This window comes from Lissotriton vulgaris, chromosome 11 (assembly GCF_964263255.1).
Source record: "Lissotriton vulgaris chromosome 11, aLisVul1.2, whole genome shotgun sequence".
Classification (NCBI taxonomy): Eukaryota; Metazoa; Chordata; class Amphibia; order Caudata; family Salamandridae; genus Lissotriton; species Lissotriton vulgaris.
Window position 1 is genome coordinate 1,067,556,582 of NC_141699.1, and position 18,734 is coordinate 1,067,575,315.

The following is an 18,734-nucleotide window of genomic DNA, read 5'->3' on the forward strand; positions in this document are numbered from 1 at the left end:
AGGCCGAAGGGGAGCACGACAAACTGAAAGTGCTCCTGGCCTACCGTGAACCGCAGGTAACGCCGGTGGGCCGGCAGGACGGGGATGTGAAAATAGGCGTCCTGCAAGTCCAACGCCACCATCCAGTCTTGCGGGTCTAGAGCAGCCAAGACCTGAGCTAACGTCAACATCTTGAACTTCTCCTTCCGGAGGAAGCCGTTGACGTTCCTTAGATCCAAGATAGGACGTAGGCCCCCCTTGTCCTTCTTGGGCACCAGAAAGTAGTGGGAATAACAACCACGCCCTACTTCTGGCCCAGGAACGCGCTCGATGGCCCCCTTGGCCAAGAGGGCCGTAACTTCCTCCTGCAGAAGTGTCAAGTGGTCCCCCGACACACGGTGGTTCTGCGGTGGCATGGCTGGAGGAGAGGTCTCGAAGGGGAGGGAGTAGCCCCTTCGGACAATTTGCAGCACCCACCTGTCCGAAGTGATCGTGCGCCAGTGAGCGTGGTGATGGCGAACCCTGCCACCCACTGGCGTCACATGGGGCCGAAAGCACGGACTAGGAGGATTTTGGGGTAGATGCTGCGGGGGAAGGTGTGGTCTGACCCCGCCGTTGTCCCCGACCGCCACCACGGCGGTTTCCACGGCCGCCACCGCGTTGGAAGGATTGTTGCGGCGCGTGGCTGGCAGCACGTGTGGGGGCGCCCCTTCCTTGGCCACGAAAGGGGCGAAACGAACCCGGTTGCTGACGCTGGGTCGAGAGACCCAAGGACTTGGCCGTGACCCTGGAGTCCTTAAAGCGTTCCAGCGCGTGGTCCGCTTTGTCACCGAACAGGTGACAGCCATCAAACGGCATGTCCATCAGGGTATTTTGGACATCAGCCGAAAAATTGGCGGATCTCAGCCAGGCGTGACGGCGAATCGCCACCGTCGTAGACATAGCCCTGCCCAGCGAGTCGGTCGTATCAAGACCACACCGAATGGAATATTTCGCTGCATCCCGGCCCTCAGCTACAGCTTGACCGAGCTTTGCCCGCACCTCCATGGGGCATTCTGGCAGCAGCTCCGCGACCGTATCCCACACAGAGTGGGTGTAGCGGCCCAAGAGGCAGGCGGTGTTGCAAGACCGCAGGCCCAAACTAATGGACGAGAAGACCTTTTTACCAAACTGGTCATACCTCTTGGATTCCCGGTCGGGCGGGGCCGACGGGAATGCGGACTGGGAGGTCGAGGCCTGGATCACCAGACTCTCAGGAGTGGGGTGGGTAGACAGGTACTTGGGGTCGTCCGGACAAGGACGGTGGCGCCTGGCCACGTTCCGATCAACAGGCGCACCTGAAGCGGGCCTGGACCACGTGCCCAACAGAACGTCAGACAAGGCTTCATTAAACGGCAGCAGAGGCTCCAAAGGGCATGACTGCGGCTTGAAGACCTCGGTGAGGATGTTAGGCCTCACGGCCGCGACGGGGAGCTCAAGGTTTAAGGCCTTGGCAGCCCTCATCAGCACCACAGAATAGGCAGCTCCCTCCACCGATGCCACGGTTGGAGGAGAGATCAAACCAGGGTTAGGGGAGTCGTCCAAACCACTGGCATCCCCCAAGTCACCCGTCCAGTCCGGGTCATACTGGCACTCGCGAGCCAGAGGGTCCTCGGACCCCTCCCAACCTTCACCGTACTCCTCATCCTCTCCGTATTCGGAGTCAATGATGAAGACCGGCTCCTCGGGGTTCATGGGCCCCATCGGCGCCGGGACCGGCGTCGTGCGACGCCCATCCGGCGCCGCGTCCGGCGTCGGAGAAGGTAAGGGGACGGCGCCGCCCGGGGCCGGCGCCGGAACCCCACCGCCGGCCGGAACCGGCAGTGGAGAACCGGCGCCGCGCGGGGGCGGCGCCGGGGGTAACCCCGATGGCAACGGCGCCGGGGAGGCCGGAAGACCAGCCGGCGCCGATCCCGAAGGCCCCTGCGGCGCCGGGGTCGGAGCCGTCGGCGACGCCGGGCCCGGAGCACCCGACGGCGCCGAGGCAGGGACACCCGAACCGCCAGGGCCCCCAGACGGTAGCACTGGGCCCGAAGGCGCCGTAGGCCCCGTCGGAGAAGCGAGCGCCCTCATGGCCATGAGGAACGCCTCGATCTCCTCAGGCGTCGCGCCATGCCCAGGGACCGGAGGGTATGAGGCAGGCCGCGCCGGCGACTCTCGCGGAGCCGCGGGGTTGGGGTCACCCGAGCCCCCGGCCGCATCGCGCGAGCGTCGGGGGGAGTCGGGGGTACGATGACGACGCCCCGACTTCTTGTGCTTCCTACCTGACGAGCCTGACGAGTGGTGTCGACTTCCGGAGCGCCCAGCGCGGCTCCGCGACCGCTCCCTCGAACGCTCCCCCGACCTCCGGCCGGACCGGGACCGCTCCCGGTCCCGACGTGGGGCCGACACCCGGAGCTCCAGCAGCTTGCGGGACCGCTCCCGCCTAGCCTTGTTGGTAAGGGCCCGGCAGTCGAGGCACGATTCCACGTCGTGGTCGGGGCCCAGACACCGGAGGCAGAGGCGGTGATGGTCTGTGACCGACATCGTGCGCTCACAGTCATCGCAATTCTTAAATCCAGGCATCCTATCAGGCACAATAGAGAAAAAAGTCGAAAAAAAAAACTTGGTCAAAGACCGGAGTACTGCTCTTCCAGATCTGCGTCCACTGGCGCGGAAAAAAGAAGAACTGACGTCAGCGCGCGGAGGCGGCGTCTATGTACTCCAGCGACGTCATCACGGCGCACGACGCCGACGACGGACGCGGAGCCGCAGGGGACGCCTGCAGACGACGCCTACCGACGCGCAGGGGTACTGCTACGCAAAAGTTTCCGGATCCAGACTGACGCCTGGGGATATTCTAAGGTAAGGAATCTAACACTAACGTGTTTCTTTCAGATTGTTAATGTGCGTTTAGCTTTTTGATAACAGATCTGTATGCACTTAACAATCCATCTGGCTATACCCGATTTGGAAATGGGGTTGCCTTTGTGCTGTGGAGAAAAGGCAACAAACAGCTGCTTAGTCTTTCTGAAATCCTTTGTCCCATCTATGTAATACAGGAGAGCTCTTTTAACATCTAGTGTGTGCAGAGCTCTGTCTGCCACTGAATCTGGATTTGGGAAGAATACTGGCAGTTCTATCGTTTGGTTAATGTGGAACTGCGATACCACCTTAGGCATACATTTAGGGTTGGTACGTTGTACTACCCTATTAGCATGAATCTGTATGAAAGGCTCTTGAATAGTTAGGGCTTGAAGCTCACTAACTCTTCTTAGCGATGTGATCGCTACTAGAAAGGCCACTTTCCATGTCAGGAATTGTATCTCTCAAGAGTGTAGAGGTTCAAAAGGTGGTCCCATCAGTCTGGTCAGACCTACGTTCAGATTCCAGACAGGTGAAGGCAGGTGTCTGGGAGGAATCACTCGTTTGAATCCCTCTATAAAAGCCTTAAAGACTGGCACTCTGAAAAGGGAAAGGTGCTGCCTGTTCTGAAGATAAGCTGCCATTGCAGCTAAATGTATCCTTATGGAACTATATGCCAGATTACATCTGTGTAGATGTAACAAATAATGTTTTGAGTTGATGAATGTAGCGGATTTATGTCATTATTGGTACAATAATTGACAAATCGCTTCCATTTTGCCGCATAGCATGCCCTGGTTGTAGGTTTTTCTTGCTTCCTTGATAATATTCATACAGTCAGGGGGGGCAGGTTCAGGTAGCCAAACTATGACCTCAGGAGCCATATTGCAAGGCTCAACTGTTGCGGATCTGGGTGCTGAATGTCTCCATGGCTCTGAGTGAGGAGACTGGGCGTGAGTCGCAGTCGTTGATGAGGCACCACGGAAAGTTCTAGGAACGTGGTGTACCATGCCTGCCTTGCCCATGTTGGAGCAACTAGGATGAGTGTCATTGAGTGCTGTCGCAGTTTGCGTGCCATTAGCGGTATTAGCGGTGCCGGAGGAAAAGCGTACACAAATCTGCCTGACCAGTTCATCCATACCGCATTGCCCTGAGACTGCGGGTGTGGGAACTTGGCGGCAAAGGTTTGGCATTTTGCGTTTTCCTTTGTGGCGAACAGGTCTATCTCTGGATGACCCCGCTGCTGGAAATACGGGTGTAGCACTGAGGGATGTATTTCCCATTCGTGCATCTGATGGCTGTGCCTGCTGAGCAGATCCGCCATCTGGTTGTCCTTGCCTGGGAGGTGTTCTGCCATGAGGAACATGTTTCTTTGTATGGCCCACTTCCACATGCTCTGAGGTGTGACAACTGTGGAGAGGGTGTCTCTCCCTGCTTCTGGATGTAGTACATGGCAGTCATGTTGTCCGTCCAGATCAGCACGACTTTGTTGCACAAATGCACTTTGAACGCCTTCATTGCCATGAAGATTGCCATCAGTTACAGCAGGTTGATGTGCATCTTCTTTTGCTGCGTCGTCCATAGTCCCTGCACTGTGTAATGGACGACATGCGCTCCCCAGCCCTGGAGAGATGCGTCCGTCGTCTGCACTATTTGTGGTACAGGCTCCTGGAAAGGTCGTCCCCTGCAAAGGTTTTGTGTGTTCCACCAATGCAGAGAGTTGTATGCACGACCGGTCACCAACACTAGGTCTTTTAACTGTCCTTGAGCCTGGTTCCACTGTCGTGCTAAGCACTCCTGAAGCGGACGCATGTGTAGTCTCGCGTGAGGGACTATGTAGATGCAGGAGGCCATCATACCTATCAGCTGCATAAACACTTACGCTGGGAGCGAGTGCTGGGGTCTGAATCAGCAATTTCATGCTGTTGATTCTCGCTGAGTTTGGCTTTGCTTTTGCTGCCAGTGTCTATTATCGCTCCTAGGTACTGTTGGACATGTGCGGGTTGAAGATGACTTTGGATAATTCCGTGAACAACCTAGACTGTGTAGGAGGTGAATTGTGCGGGACATGTGGCTGGCACATTGCTGGGCTGACGGCTTGGATAATCCAGTCGTCCAGATAAGGATAGACATGAATGTATTGTCTCCGAATGTGCGCAGCAATTGTCGCCAAGCACTTGATAAACACTCTGGGGGCTGTTGTGCCCCCGAAAGGCAGGACCTTGAACTGGTAATGCTGGTTTTGTATGGTGAACCTGAGATATTTCCTGTGTCCCGGATGTATCGGAATGTGGAAATATGCATCCTTCAGGTCTAGTGTTGCTAGGAAATCTCCCCGACTGAGCAATGGTAGAATTTGTTGCAAAGTGAGCCTGTGAAAATGTTCTGACAAGATGTATTGGTTCAGGGGTCTGAGGTCTAGTATGGGCCTGAGAGACCCGTCCTTTTTTGGGATTAAGAAGTACAGCGAGTACACCCCTGTACCCTGTTCTAAAGGCACAAGTTCTATGGCCCCTTTTTGCAGCACGCAGATGACCTCTTGCTTCAATAATTGCGTGTGCTCTGCGGACATAGGACGGTGCCTTGGGGGTATGTTGGGTGGAGTGGAGGCCAGTTCTAGACAATAGCCGTATTGGATAAGTTGTCTCACCCACCTGTGTGACTGGCAGGAACTGCTGAAGTCTAGCCCCGACCGGTGTTACATGGTCTGGGGGCAGTGACAAGAAGTCATTGTTTAGTGTTGGCGGAGGATCTGGCGTTACTATTTCCACGTCCTCTGCCTTTGGTGCTGTTGCCACGGTATCCACCCCTATTGTTCTTGTTATAGGTGGTCTGTGTGCCTCCTTTGTTGTATTGGGCTTGCTGTGATGCTTGACCTCTAGAGGTTCCCCTGTCACTGGAGAGATTAAAGGAACCTCCCCTGACTGTTGTGACTGCAGAGTACCCATGGATTTGGCTGTCAGTGTCTTTCTTTATTTTTTTCCAAGATTGTGTCCACATCAGGACCAAATAAATAATCAGGGTTAACAGGCTGATTTAGTAATGTGGTTTGAATCTCAGGCTTGAATCCAGGGATGCATAACCAGGCATGCCTTCTGAGCATCACACTTATATTGATGGCCCTAGCTGCTGTCTGCTGCATCTAGAGCACATTTAATGGATGCATTTCATATCAGTTTCCCCTCCTATATCAGCATTTCTGCTCCTTCCTTATAAGCATCAGGTAAGTGTTGTAGTAGCTGCTCTAATGTGTCGTAATGAGCCCTATCATATCTGGCTAATAGGGCCTGTGTATTTGAAATTCTCCAAATATTTGCTACTTGAGCCGCTACTCGTTTTCCAGAAGCTTCCACGATTTTGGATTCTTTGTCCAGATGAGGAGCATCACCACTTGTCTGAGAGTTTGCTCTTTTGCGAGCATTTGACACTACTAAGGAGTCCAATGCCAGCTGGCCCTTGATATACGTAGGGTCTACAGGCGCAGGCCGGTATTTCCTGTCAATTCTTGGGTTCACAACCCTTGCCCTTGTGGTTTCTTTGAAAATGTCACCAGCGCGTTTAAGGACAGCCTTCAGCATAGGCAATGTCTTTACTGATTTTTCTGAAGTTGAGAAAGTGTCAAACAAAAAGCCTTCCTCTACTGGGTCACCATGCATTTCTAAATAGTGATTATTTGCTGCCCTTTCAATTAACGCATTAAACGCAGCTGTATCTTCAGTTAGCAAGGTTTTGACCGTGTAGGACTGAGTGTCAGGCGTGGTGTGTGCCTCATCCGGGTCAACAGGGTCAGTCCAGGGTTGACACTCCTCTTGATCTGTGCCAATAGGATAATTAAATTCCTCCTCATTGTAGCCTTCCCCTACAGCCTCATTAGTACGTGTGGGTGAATAAGTATAGTCCGGTCCATAGGACTCCACAGGCTCAAAAAGAACAGGTGTGGTGGAAGAGTCGCTTTTCTTTTTCAGTGGGATTTTAGATGACTCCATAGGATTTTCCGGAACGATTTTTCTTTTACAAGTGGTGAGTCTGCCAGAATCCGAGTCGATGAACAGTTTCGACTGGTTATCATAGGAGGGTGCTTGGAACACAATGTCCTCTTCTATGGGCTGAGTCCTTTTTACTACCGACACCTTTTTGGTTGTTTCGATGCTTTGTTGTGGCTCGAACGCCTTAGGTCGTGCGGTCGGGGGCAGTCCGAATTTAATCGGTGGTGTAAGCATTGGAGACGGACTGACCTTTTTCGAGGGTGGCGCAGTCTTCGATCCGACCGACTTAGTATTATCACCAGTTTGTTTCTGGCCTAGCGTCGACTCGAGCTCTTGGGGCGCAGCAGGCATGCTCTTTCGCTTCGACTTGGCGTGCTCTTTCGAGCCGATCTTGGTCTTCGACTCGAAGGTCTTGACTACCAGTGGTTTGGAGGCTGGAAGCTTCGGATCGAGAGTCTTCTGAGACTTTAGTCCCTTGTTAGTGTCGCCATCTTTTGACATCGATGGCATCAGACCGATGTGCTTGACCTTAGTCACAGGCTTCGGTGCCCCGATCTTCGGGCCGACACCCCTTTGTGACCCCGAAGGGTCGATGACACTTCATTTTGATTTTGTCCGATGAATCCGAAGTCGTCAATCCGAGGACTGTCTTTAGCAGTTTCGATTTTGATTCTGTTGGTTTCGGTTTAGATTTCACCATCGACTGTGGTTGATCGACCGATGGCTCCTTAGAAATATTCTTAGCCGGGCCTTGACGCGGAGCTTTAGAATGTTGTTGAAGATCTTGGCTAAGGCCTTCTGGCGATGCCTCGACCTGAGCCTTTGAAAGTACAGTGTCATCATCGGCCCCCGCAACTGCAGTTGGGCCTTGCTCGTCGCTCGAGTCGTCATCGACGGCTCCGATGGCCCGTGCGTCGTCCCCTACCTCGACGACGTCTTCATCATAGTTAGAGTTCTGCTCCGAAGCAGGATCAGACTGTTGTTCAGGATCCTCCTCAGACGCCCCGTCGTCTTTTGCCTCTAAGATGTTCTCCGGGTCGGGCACTGTTTTCTGCGCCGATTGTCTCGCGGCACGTCGAAGCCGAAGTGTCTTCTTTGACCTGAACCGAGAACAGGCCAGGCAGCTGGCCTCGTCGTGGTCTGGAGATAGGCATTTATTGCACACCGGGTGCACATCGATGTGAGGGTATTTAGAGTTGCAAACGGGGCATCGTTAAACGGGCTCCGTTCCATCGGCCATCGTGCCTCTGGTGTCGAAAAAGGCAAGCGGCCTTCGATGTCCAGCTAGAAGAGCTGGAACAAGTACGCGGCACAGAACGAAAAGACAATACAGACGCCCGAAGGCCTTTTGGCCTTGTGAAAAAGTTTATATCGATTCCGAACTTGAGTTAAGAAAGTACATCCGAACCCAATGGCGGAAAAAAATAATCTGAGGATGGAGAGGATGCCCATGCGCACTGTAGTCCAAGGGAGGAGCCACCTATCTCGTGATACTTCGAAGACTCTTCCAGGACAACAATGTGCAATCATCCGGACCCAACATTAGGTGGCGATCTATGCACAGATATGAATTCAGCAGCCCACATGCCTCGAACACACAGTTTTGAAAGGGTGCCAAGGTATCCTGACATTGCTGTGATGGTCTGAAGGTTGCTTTTATCTGCTGGTCACAAGTTGGCTTTAAAAGACATTCGAGTATCTGCTCGATCGCACAGAAAATTATTAATATCCACTTAAAAAGTGCAGGGGATTTTACCTTCTCTGTGATGAATTTATTTACATCCTCCTCTTCTGGCAGGAACTCTTTCCAGCTAAGACCAGCTTCCCTCCATAGCTCTCCAGCCTTCTTGTGACTCTGGGGAAAACACATTTGTGATCAACTAATAGGCAATTTTCGAGAAAGTAGAAGGTATATTGAGGAAGCTATTGCCACTGCTAGGAGATTATTTCTTAAAGCTCAACTCTGACCAGTAGAGGTTCTCTTAAAATTGCAGCATCAGGAATCTTAAAAACAGCCTCTCCTACAATTCCAAGTACCCAACTGAAACAATACTTAACTTAGTCATAACAATTCTCTGAGCAATTCATTACCCTATAACCGATTTAGTCAGCTAGAAATGTGCAAGGAATCCTAATGTTGCGGATTGAAACTGTTTAAAGCCAATTTTATTTTGTTTAATTATTTAGAATCTTCACCCCAGACTAGTCCTTCGCCTGTCAGTCAAGTTTTCCTGTCTTGTTCCTATTACACACACTGGGTTTTACATGGAGCAAGTCATGAATCACTCACCATTCCTTTACATAGTAAACCCAAGATTTCAACAAGCAAAATGCTGGCTTTACCAATTGAAACAAGTGGCTTTGTCACTTCCCTGCAAGAAAAAAAGGTTAAAATTAGCAGACGTTAGAACAAAGGAATTAAAGATTATGTTGTTCTACAAACTCTAGAAGTACAGTGAATAATAACCATCTACTGGCCTGTAAAGGAAATGCTACTGATCTGTAAAATGGTTTCAAATCTTCTAATGTGGTAAATCACATGCTGTTCATGCTACTCATCTACTATGGAGCTCTGCAACTTGTTCTGCATTAAGCATTAGGGGTTTTTGGCAACTCAACTGCTCGTTTAACATGAAAGGTTGATAGTACAGTAAACAAAAAAACATGGGTGAGTGCTTAAGACTACGCCTACCTTTATGTATCTGAAGAACAAATGACAATCCTTACCATGGATATTGTATCTAATCGCAAATACCTCACCTTCAGAATATTCCCAGACGCTAAATTTGATCTGGAGATTTTTTTTGTAGCAGTGCTTTCGCATACTGATGGGACAGGGTGGCCCCCCCCTGTGCCTCCATACCGCTCTGGAAGGGACTGAGCAGCATACAAACACCACCCTTGCACTCCGATATTGGTGTCATTAATGTTCTCCTCCCTTGCCTTCAGACACAGTTTTGAGCAAATGGTCGAAATGTCAATTTTTTTATGTTAAAGAGGCCAGCCACTCCACAGAATGAGTGGAAGGACAGGAATCTACAGACTGATCAGTGTGTGTAGAGCTCGTTCTGCTACAGAATCAGGTTAAGGAAAGAACACAGGTAACTAAACTAATTGATATGGAAAGCAGAAACTACTTTAGGAACAAATCCAGGATTGGTTCATGAAGGAGTAGTTTATAACCTGTAACTGCAGTTCTGTAGTAGGGGTATCTGTTATAGTCATAATCTAGTGAATAGTCCCGCCCATGTGCGTGGACCCCGGAGCAATCAAAAATAATCTCTTAAGTTGTCTTCATTGCAGTCCTGCATAGACACTTAAGAGAAAATTAAAGACAATAATGCAGCCCGAACCTACAAGGCTACACTGTCCAGTACTTAAACTAGAAATGCCAAGGATATTTTACCAACATACATTTACCATAATGTGTCAAGTTCCATCCATAGAGAAATTCTTGGAATGATAGAGAGGAAGGGATGGTCAGAAAAGCCTCCATAGGCTGCCATTATGTGTCTGAAAAAGGGATACCATGCCTTTAACACCTTGGCTGCTTGAGATATTTATCTCCTGTGCTGGACCATAATGTTAATCGATGTGCTCATGACGAGCGCAGCTCGTCATGAGCACAGGAGCACTGTGCCTCATGACGAGCTGAGCTCGTCATGAGCACCGAAGGGGTGAAGGAACTCTCTAGAGACCCTCGGTATCCCAGCATGCACAGCCTAGTCCTTTTACTTTCAGTTCTTTTTTAAGGTGCATAAAGCAAGGCCTGTAGCATACATTACAGTATCTATATTAACAACAAAGGAGTGACTGTGATAACAAAAATGAACTAGTGAGGTGTAGTGATAATCCGCTGTGTGCCGCAAAGTGTCTCCCCAGAGTGCTACAACGTTCTAAATCCTAATTAGGACTCCGGTTCCTTAATTTAGAACCTGGGGAGTCCGCCCACTGTTTTTATCTAATGCAAGTTGGCCATTATTAAAGATTTTTGTAAGGGCACAGCTTTTGCATTTTTTAATACACTCACACTTTCACGTTTAGTCACCTCCTAATTTGGGCACTGTTGCACTCACCACATCCTGCTCTGCTGTAACCAGGCGTTGTAGCACGCTGGGGAGACATTCGGTCACCCCAGCGGGGACCCAATGATGAAGCATGTCACCAACTAGTGGTGAGTGAGGGTCCTTCTAATAAATAAGATTATTTCCCCTCCCTTCTACACCGGGTGACCTACAAGCCCACCAGGCTTCTTCCCTTGAGGAGGACCTAACAGGGCGCACACAGGGAGAGTATTCGCTGTGTGCACGCACGTGTGTGAGCATTGATCGCATTTGCGGCACACAGCGGATTATCACTACACCTCACTAGTTAATTTTTGCTATCACAGTCACTCCTTTGTTGTTAATCTAGATTCATTGGGGTATAGGAGTGCCTATTTGCGCCCTACCGCTCTTGTTGATATTGACCAGCATACATTACAGTAACATTCTCTCCACTGGGGAGGGGGGCAGGCGCTTATGACTATAACAGATATCCCTACTACAGAACTGGAGTTACCGGTAAGAAACTACTACTCCTGTAGTAGGTGATCTCTGTATATAGTCATATTCTAGTGAATAGAATGGCAAGCCCATCCCAAAAACCAACACTGCGGTGGAGAAAAACCGACAACACCACTACTGTGCAAACAGATTTCTCAACGAAGCCTGCCCAACCTGAGCATCTGCCCTGGCATCAGAGTCCAGACAGTAATGCTTAGCAAAGGAGTGTACTGACTTCCAAGTGGCCGCCCTGCAGATCTCTGCAATGGGAACATTGCGGAGCAAAGCTGTTGTAGCTGCTTTGCCCCTGGTAGAATGAGCCTTAGGCTTACCCCCTAAGGTCTTGTTCGCTTTCTGATAACATAGCTGGATACATGACACAATCCACCTGGAGATGGACTGTTTAGCGGTAGCCAGACCAGTCCTGACCGACCCATAGTTGACAAACAATTGGTTGGATCTACGAATATCCTTGGTCTTATCCAGATAGAATTTCAAAACCCTCCTGACATTCAGGGAATGGAGAGAACGCTCCGCTGGAGTGGAAGGGTTCTGAAAAAACGTTGGTAAAGTTAGTCTGATTAACATGAAAATCAGAGATTACCTTAGGAAGGAACTTAGGGTGAGTACGCATAACAACCTTAGCAGCATGAAACACAGTATAAGGTTCCTGGCAACACAATGCCTGAATTTCACTCACCCTGCGGGCCGATGTAATGGCCACGAGGAACGCCGCCTTCCACGACAGGTGCTGCAGTGAAGCACTGTGAATAGGCTCGAAAAATTCCTTCATCAACCTGGACAGCACCACGTTCAGCTCCCACGAAGGCAAAGGAAGCCGAACAGGAGGGAACACCTTCAATCCTTCCAAAACATCCTTTATCACAGGAATCTGGAAGAAGGACATCTGCGAAGGGCATTTCCTGTATGCAGTCAATGCTGCGAGGTGAACCTTAATGGAATAGAAATTAAGTCCAGACTTAGCTAAATGCAGAAGGTATGGAAGGATGACATCTTCCTTGTAGTTCTTAGACGTGCACCAGATGCAGAATCTCTTCTACTTGTAAGCGTGAGAAGTCCTAGTGGAAGCCTTTTAGCCTCCTTCAATATGTCCATTCAATCCTCAGGAAGATTCAAGTGCCCATATTGCACTCTCTCAGGAGCCATGCCGCCAAACTCAACGATGAGGTTGGGGTGCACCATCTGTTCCCTGAACTTCGTGAGAAGGTCCAGCCGACACGGCAGCTGCCGGTGAGGTAGGAGCGACCGGTGAAGCAGGTCCGTGAACCACCACTGTCTGGGCCATTCCGGGGCGATGAGGATCATTCGCGTCCTGGACAGCTTGATGAGCACCGCCAGAATCAGGGGAATTGGTGGAAAAGCGTACAGAAAGCTGTTCGACCAGCTGGTCCATAACGCGTTCCCCAGAGTCACCGGCTGGTAATACCTTGAGGCGAAGCCGCAGCATTTTCTGTTTTCGGCAGTGGCGAACAGATCTACGTCTGGAGTGCCCCACATGGCGAAGATGTCATCGAGCACCTAGCCGTTTATGACCAACTCGTGCTTTTCTTGGATCAACCTGCTGAGGGTGTCCGCTTGAACATTCTCCACACCTGGCAGATGAGTCGCCGTATCAGTCTTCTGGCTAGCAGCCAGTGCCAGATCGCCTGCGCTTCCTGTGACAGTGTGCGCGATCTTGAGCCCCCCTGCTTGATGAGATATTACATTGTGGTCGTATTGTCCATCTGCACAAGCAAGGAGTTGGTCTGGAAGGACGGATGAAAGGCCCTCAGTGCCAAGTGAACAGCTCTGAGTTCCAGGAAATTCATAGGATACGTGGACTCCGCCGGAGACTACGTTCCCTGGATCTGTAGATGGTCTGAATGCGCTCCCCAGCCCTGGAGAGACGCATCAGTCATGATAGTTTGAGTGGGGATGTCCTTGTGGAAAGGAACCCCTCTGAGGAGATTCTCTGCTGAATACCACCATCTCAGGGACTGTTGGGCATGACGAGACAACTGGATCCGGTCGTCCCTGCACCCTTTCCTCTGGTCCCACTGATCCTCCAAGCATTACTGCAGCAGTCTCATGTGGAGGCGCGCATGTGGAGTGAGGAAGATGCAAGAGGCCATCGACCCCAGTAGAGAAGACACCGTCCTCACTGTTGTAAATGTAGCAGCTTTGAGAGCCTGAGCCTTCCGGAGGATCGATAAGCGTCTCTCCTCCGAAGGAGACACGCTTGCTGACAGCATATTGATGGAGGCTCCCATGTACTGCAGGCACTGGACAAGAATCGGGACAGACTTGGACATACTTATGTGCAACGCCAGCTAGTCCAGCAGGACGGCCGTCCTGTTGAAGTGCCATTGTGCTTCCTGGAAGGTGGAGGCTTTGATCAACCAGTCGTCTAGGTACGGATAGACAAACACCTTGTTCTTTCGCAGGTGCGCTGCCACCACAGCCATGCATTTCGAAAAAGTCCTGGGTGCAGATTTCAGTCCAAACGGTAGTACGGTGTACTGATAGTGATTGGTGCCGACGAGGAAGCGCAGGAACCTCCGGTGTTTGTGCAATGGGCACATGGAAGTAAGCATCTTTCAGATCTATCGCGCAAAGCCAGTCTCCCCTTTGTAGCCGAGGATAGATCTGGTGCAAAGGCACAAGTTACTACTTGTGTAACGATATATCTGTAAGAGACATTAGTTAGTGATAGATTCCTTACCTTAGAATATCCCCAGGCGTCAGACTGGATCCGGAAATTTTTGCGTAGCAATACCCCTGCGCGCTGGTAGGCGTCTTCTGCGGCTCCGCGTCCGTCGTCGGCGTCGTGAGCGCCGGGATGACGTCGTCGGAGTATATAGACGGCGCCCATGCGCGCTGACGTCAGTTCTGATAACACAGCTTTTCCGCGCCAGATAGGCAGAGCCATGATAGAACTAACACTGGTGCCATGAAACTAGGGCCCTGAAAGGGGATGACCTTAACCCTAAATATCGGTTCGCAGAACGGGGAGGATGGGTGGGTCGGTAAGGAATCTATCACTAACTAATGTCTCTTACAGATATATCGTTACACAAGTAGTAACTTGTGCATCTGAAAGAGACACGTTAGTGATAGATTCCTTACCTTAGAATAGATACCCCAGCAATACCAACCCCGGTGGTGGGTCTGCGAACCAATATCACACCAGAAAGTCCTGGAGGACGGAACGGCCAAAGAAGCCATCCCTCCGGACTTGACTGTCCAGGCAGTAGTGTCTTGCGAACGTGTGCAGCGAGGCCCACGTGGCTGCCTGACAGATGTCCTGCAGGGGGACACCGCGGCCCAGGGCAGTCGCTGGCGCGGAAAAAAGAAGAACTGACGTCAGCGCGCATGGGCGCAGTCTATATACTCCGACGACGTCATCCCGGCGCTCACGACGCCGACGACGGACGCGGAGCCGCAGACGACGCCTACCAGCGCGCAGGGGTATTGCTACGCAAAAATTTCCGGATCCAGTCTGACGCCTGGGGATATTCTAAGGTAAGGAATCTATCACTAACGTGTCTCTTTCAGATACAGCATGCAAAACTTTTCCCTGCGAATCCATTTGTTTACTTGTCGCAAATCCAGAATGGGCCTGAACTCGTTCTTGTCCTTCTGTACTAGGAAGAAACGCGAGTAAAGGCCCTTACCCCTTTGAGACAGAGGGACGTCTTCTATCGCCCTTTTTCTTTACAGGGTATCGGCCTCCGCCTGGAGCTCGCGCAGTTGGAACTGCGAGCAAACCGGTGGAATAGCTGGAGGCGGGCTGGTGAAACAAAGACTGTATCCATTGCAAACCATATTCAGCACCCACTTGTCCTGAGTAATTTTTCTCCACTCTGCCAAGTAATGTTGGATGCTTCCCCCCCCACCGGAGCTGGTAACGGACAAGGGGGAAGTAGCACCTCAGGGCCTAGACACGGCCGGGACTTTGGGCGTCGAGGAGGACTGCTGGCAGCCTCTGCCCCTCTGTCGCTTCTGGAAAGGCCGCATCTGGTACTGCTACTTGCTGGCCAGTTTGACGACCTTGCCCTCTGCCCTGGGCACCAAAACGCCTCAGGAAGGGGCAGAAAGTCTTCTGCTCCTTCGGCTTCTCTAACCAGACGGCAGTCAGGGTTTCAGCCTCCGCCTTCATGCGGGCCATCACGTCATCAGCGTGTTTTCGAAACTATGTCGCTCCAGAGAACGGCAGGTTGGCGACCCTTTGCTGCGCCTCTGGTTTCAGCGACGTCAGGCGCAACCAGGCATGGCGTCTCAAATTTATCCCGTGGCAGTAGCCATGGGCAGCCAAGAGTGAGGAATTCGCTGACGCACTGATCACCTGATTGGACACCATCATGCCCTCGTTGATGATCTCCTGAAAATGCTCCCTCTTGTTCCTAGGGAGATGCTCCAGAAACTGCCGTAGGGAATCCCACAATGATCGGTCGTATCGCTGTGGCACAAGCAGCTTTCATTGTCGTAGCAGCTGTACCGCAGACCTTATGGCCCGCAGAATCCATCTGCCTACTCTCTTTATCAGTGGGTACCGTGGATGATGGAGCAGTAGCGGGTTGTTTCCTGGCGGCCATGACTATCACCGAATCTGGGACCGGATCCGATTTGAGAAACGCCGGATCGGAGACAGGTCTGTTTTGCTTCTGCAGCCGGGAGTGGGCGGATCTTGTTGACGCCGGTTCCTCCAGCTCCGGCACCAAGGGCGACAGGGGTCGAGACAGCTTCCGCTTATGGAGGGTCTCGAAGATCACTGATGTAGAAGGTGTGGGCACAGTCAGGGTAATACCCAGCTTCGCCACCCCTCGCAATAACACCTCTTGAAACAACACTATGTCGCCCACTGGCGACACTAGTGTGGGGTGAATCCGACAGAGTGGGCGAATACCCCCAAGCACTGGACGAATCCGTATGACGGGATCTCGACAAGATCTCGTTTGTGACGACGCAGGGACCTTGTAGATGAACGACAGCAACTGCTAGAGCGGCGTCTTCGCCTGGATCGCGACCTGGATCATGATCTAGACCTCCGAGGTCTTGGACGATCCACCGGCCTGGTTGGGGGTGGAAGATGCAGAGGTAGAGCTGGAGTCTTCGGCTGTGGCGTCCCCTTAGGTGGTGAAGGGAAGCGGGGCAGTGAGACGGACCTTGGAGGAGGCCGTGGTGGAAGAGGCAGAGGGCGATGAGGAGGAAGCTGAGTCTTCAGAAGAGGAGGAAGGGGTTCTCTGAAGCGGTGGAGGAGTGGGACTCTTCGGCAGCAACGGAGGAGGCGTAAGCGACCTTGACCGAAAAGGTGAGCAGATTTGAGAGTACTCAGAGTCTGGAGATCTAACCACTCTTCTTCTTTGCAGGTCTTCGCGATTAAGTCCTAGAAGCAGACCTTCTACTATACGAACGCCGGCATGACCGGGGGCTCGTGGAAGCAGAGGACAGGCTGACCACCAAGCCCGCCGTCCTTGCCCTGGATCGCCTTCCGGAGGTTGACTTCTCCTTTCTAGACGTCGACCTCTTCCTCGACATCGAATCCCTAGACATCGACACATCCCTCGACGTAGAGTGCCTGCTCCTCGACGTCGAACGCCGGTGCCTGCACCCATCAAGACGTCGATGACTCCTCAACGTCGTGATGTAGTTAGACGTCGACCTCGTCCGAGGTCTTGACGTCGCCCCCCTCAACGTCTAACGGTGACGCCACTTCGACCCAGAGCCCTGGGTCAACTGGGAGCACACGGTGGTCAACCCTCTTGACGCAGACGTCGAGGCCATCTACTGAGATCTGTGCAGTTTCCTGGCCTTCTCTTGGCTGGGGAGCCCACAGAGGCCGCTGCACGGGCAGAGGACTCAGATCCAGCCCTTCCATGCCCAGACCCACCTTGATCCTGAAGTTTCCTCAGCTCCAGGCCTTGGAGCCGGATTTTTTCACTCTCCCTCCTGGTCCTCTTGGAAAAGGACTGACAGATCTCACTATCTTCAGGAACATGGGATGAAGGGAGACAGAGGATACACACACACACTGTGGACGTCCGATTTAACCTTCTTCCTGGCACACTCCGGGCATCTGTCGAACAATGCAGGCATTTTCGACAGAAAGGTGGCAAAAAACCCCAGCAAATGGAAGAAGTAGTAGGCAGACGTCGAGTGAAACACTCTAAACACTTGAAGTGTGAAAAATTCGAATTAAACCCAAAAAGGGAGAGCTCAATGCTCCAGGGTCCTGCTAGCAGGAGCTGGAAAAAAGAACTTAAAGTAAAAGAACTTTGCTGTGCATGCTGGGATACCGAGGGTCTCTGGCGAGTTCCTTATAGGCACGGTATACCTTTTTCAGACACATAATGGCAGCCGATGGAGGCTGGTCTGCCAATCCCTTCCTCTCTAATATTCCAAGGATTTTGTGAAGGGGAAGTTTCTCTATGGATGGAACTTGACACATTATGGCGAATGTATGTTGGTAAAATATCCTTGGCATTTCTAATTGAAGTACTTAACAGTGTAGCCTTGTAGGTTCAGGTTGCATTATTGTCTTTAATTTTCTCTTAAGTGTCTATGCAGGACTGCAATGAAGACAACTTAAGAGATTATTTTTGTTTGCTCCAAGGTCCACGCACCTGGGCGGGACTATTCACTAGATTATGACAATACACAGAGATCCCCTACTACAGAACCACTAATGGTGCAGCTGACAGAAGGGCTCTTGTATAATTAATGCCTGGAGTTCACCACTTGTGAACCCATTAGGCTTGTAAGGTCTATGTTTAGGTTCCATACTGGTGCAGGTGGGACCCTTGGTGGTATCACTCTTTTTAATACTTCCATAAAGACTTTAATCACTGGTACTTTGAATAGAGATAAGTTTCTGTTTTGTAATTGTGCAGCTACTGCTGCTAGATTTAAGGGAATGGATGTGTAGGCTAGTCCAGATCGCTGTAAATTTAACAGAAAACCGACTGTTTTCCACAGAAGTATCAAGAGAATTGATATTGTTATTGCTCCAATAGATAAACCATTTCCATTTTGCTGCAGAATAAGCCCTAGTAGTAGGCTTTCAAGTCTTTTTTAGGATATTCATACAGTCTGGTGGTAGTTGTAAATAACCAAACTATGGCTTCAGGAGCCAGATCACCACTTTGAGTTCTTTGGGATTTGAATGCCTGATTTCTCCAGGGCTCTGAGTGAGGAGACTGGAGGCGAGATACAACTTTTGGTGTGGAAATACTGACAGTTCCAGAAGGGTGGTAAACCAAGACTGACGTGTCCATGTGGGATCTATGAGAATCAGAGTGAGGGATGTTTGTCTGAGCTTCCCAACTACCAACAGAATGAGTGG

General features: G+C 51.2%; 1 protein-coding gene across 3 annotated transcripts in view; it reads right to left on the minus strand.

The window, feature by feature from the left end:
* Nucleotides 1-18,734, minus strand: part of EIF4G1 (eukaryotic translation initiation factor 4 gamma 1) — a 1,004,595-nt gene that overhangs the window by 120,386 nt on the left and 865,475 nt on the right. For all 3 annotated transcript variants that reach the window (XM_086944451.1, XM_086944450.1, XM_086944449.1), the window contains 2 exons: nucleotides 9,139-9,220; nucleotides 8,605-8,703 (listed from right to left, as the gene is read on the minus strand). In XM_086944451.1, the coding sequence (XP_086800577.1) occupies nucleotides 8,605-8,703; nucleotides 9,139-9,220 (181 nt within the window). The remainder of the gene's footprint in view (nucleotides 1-8,604; nucleotides 8,704-9,138; nucleotides 9,221-18,734) is intronic.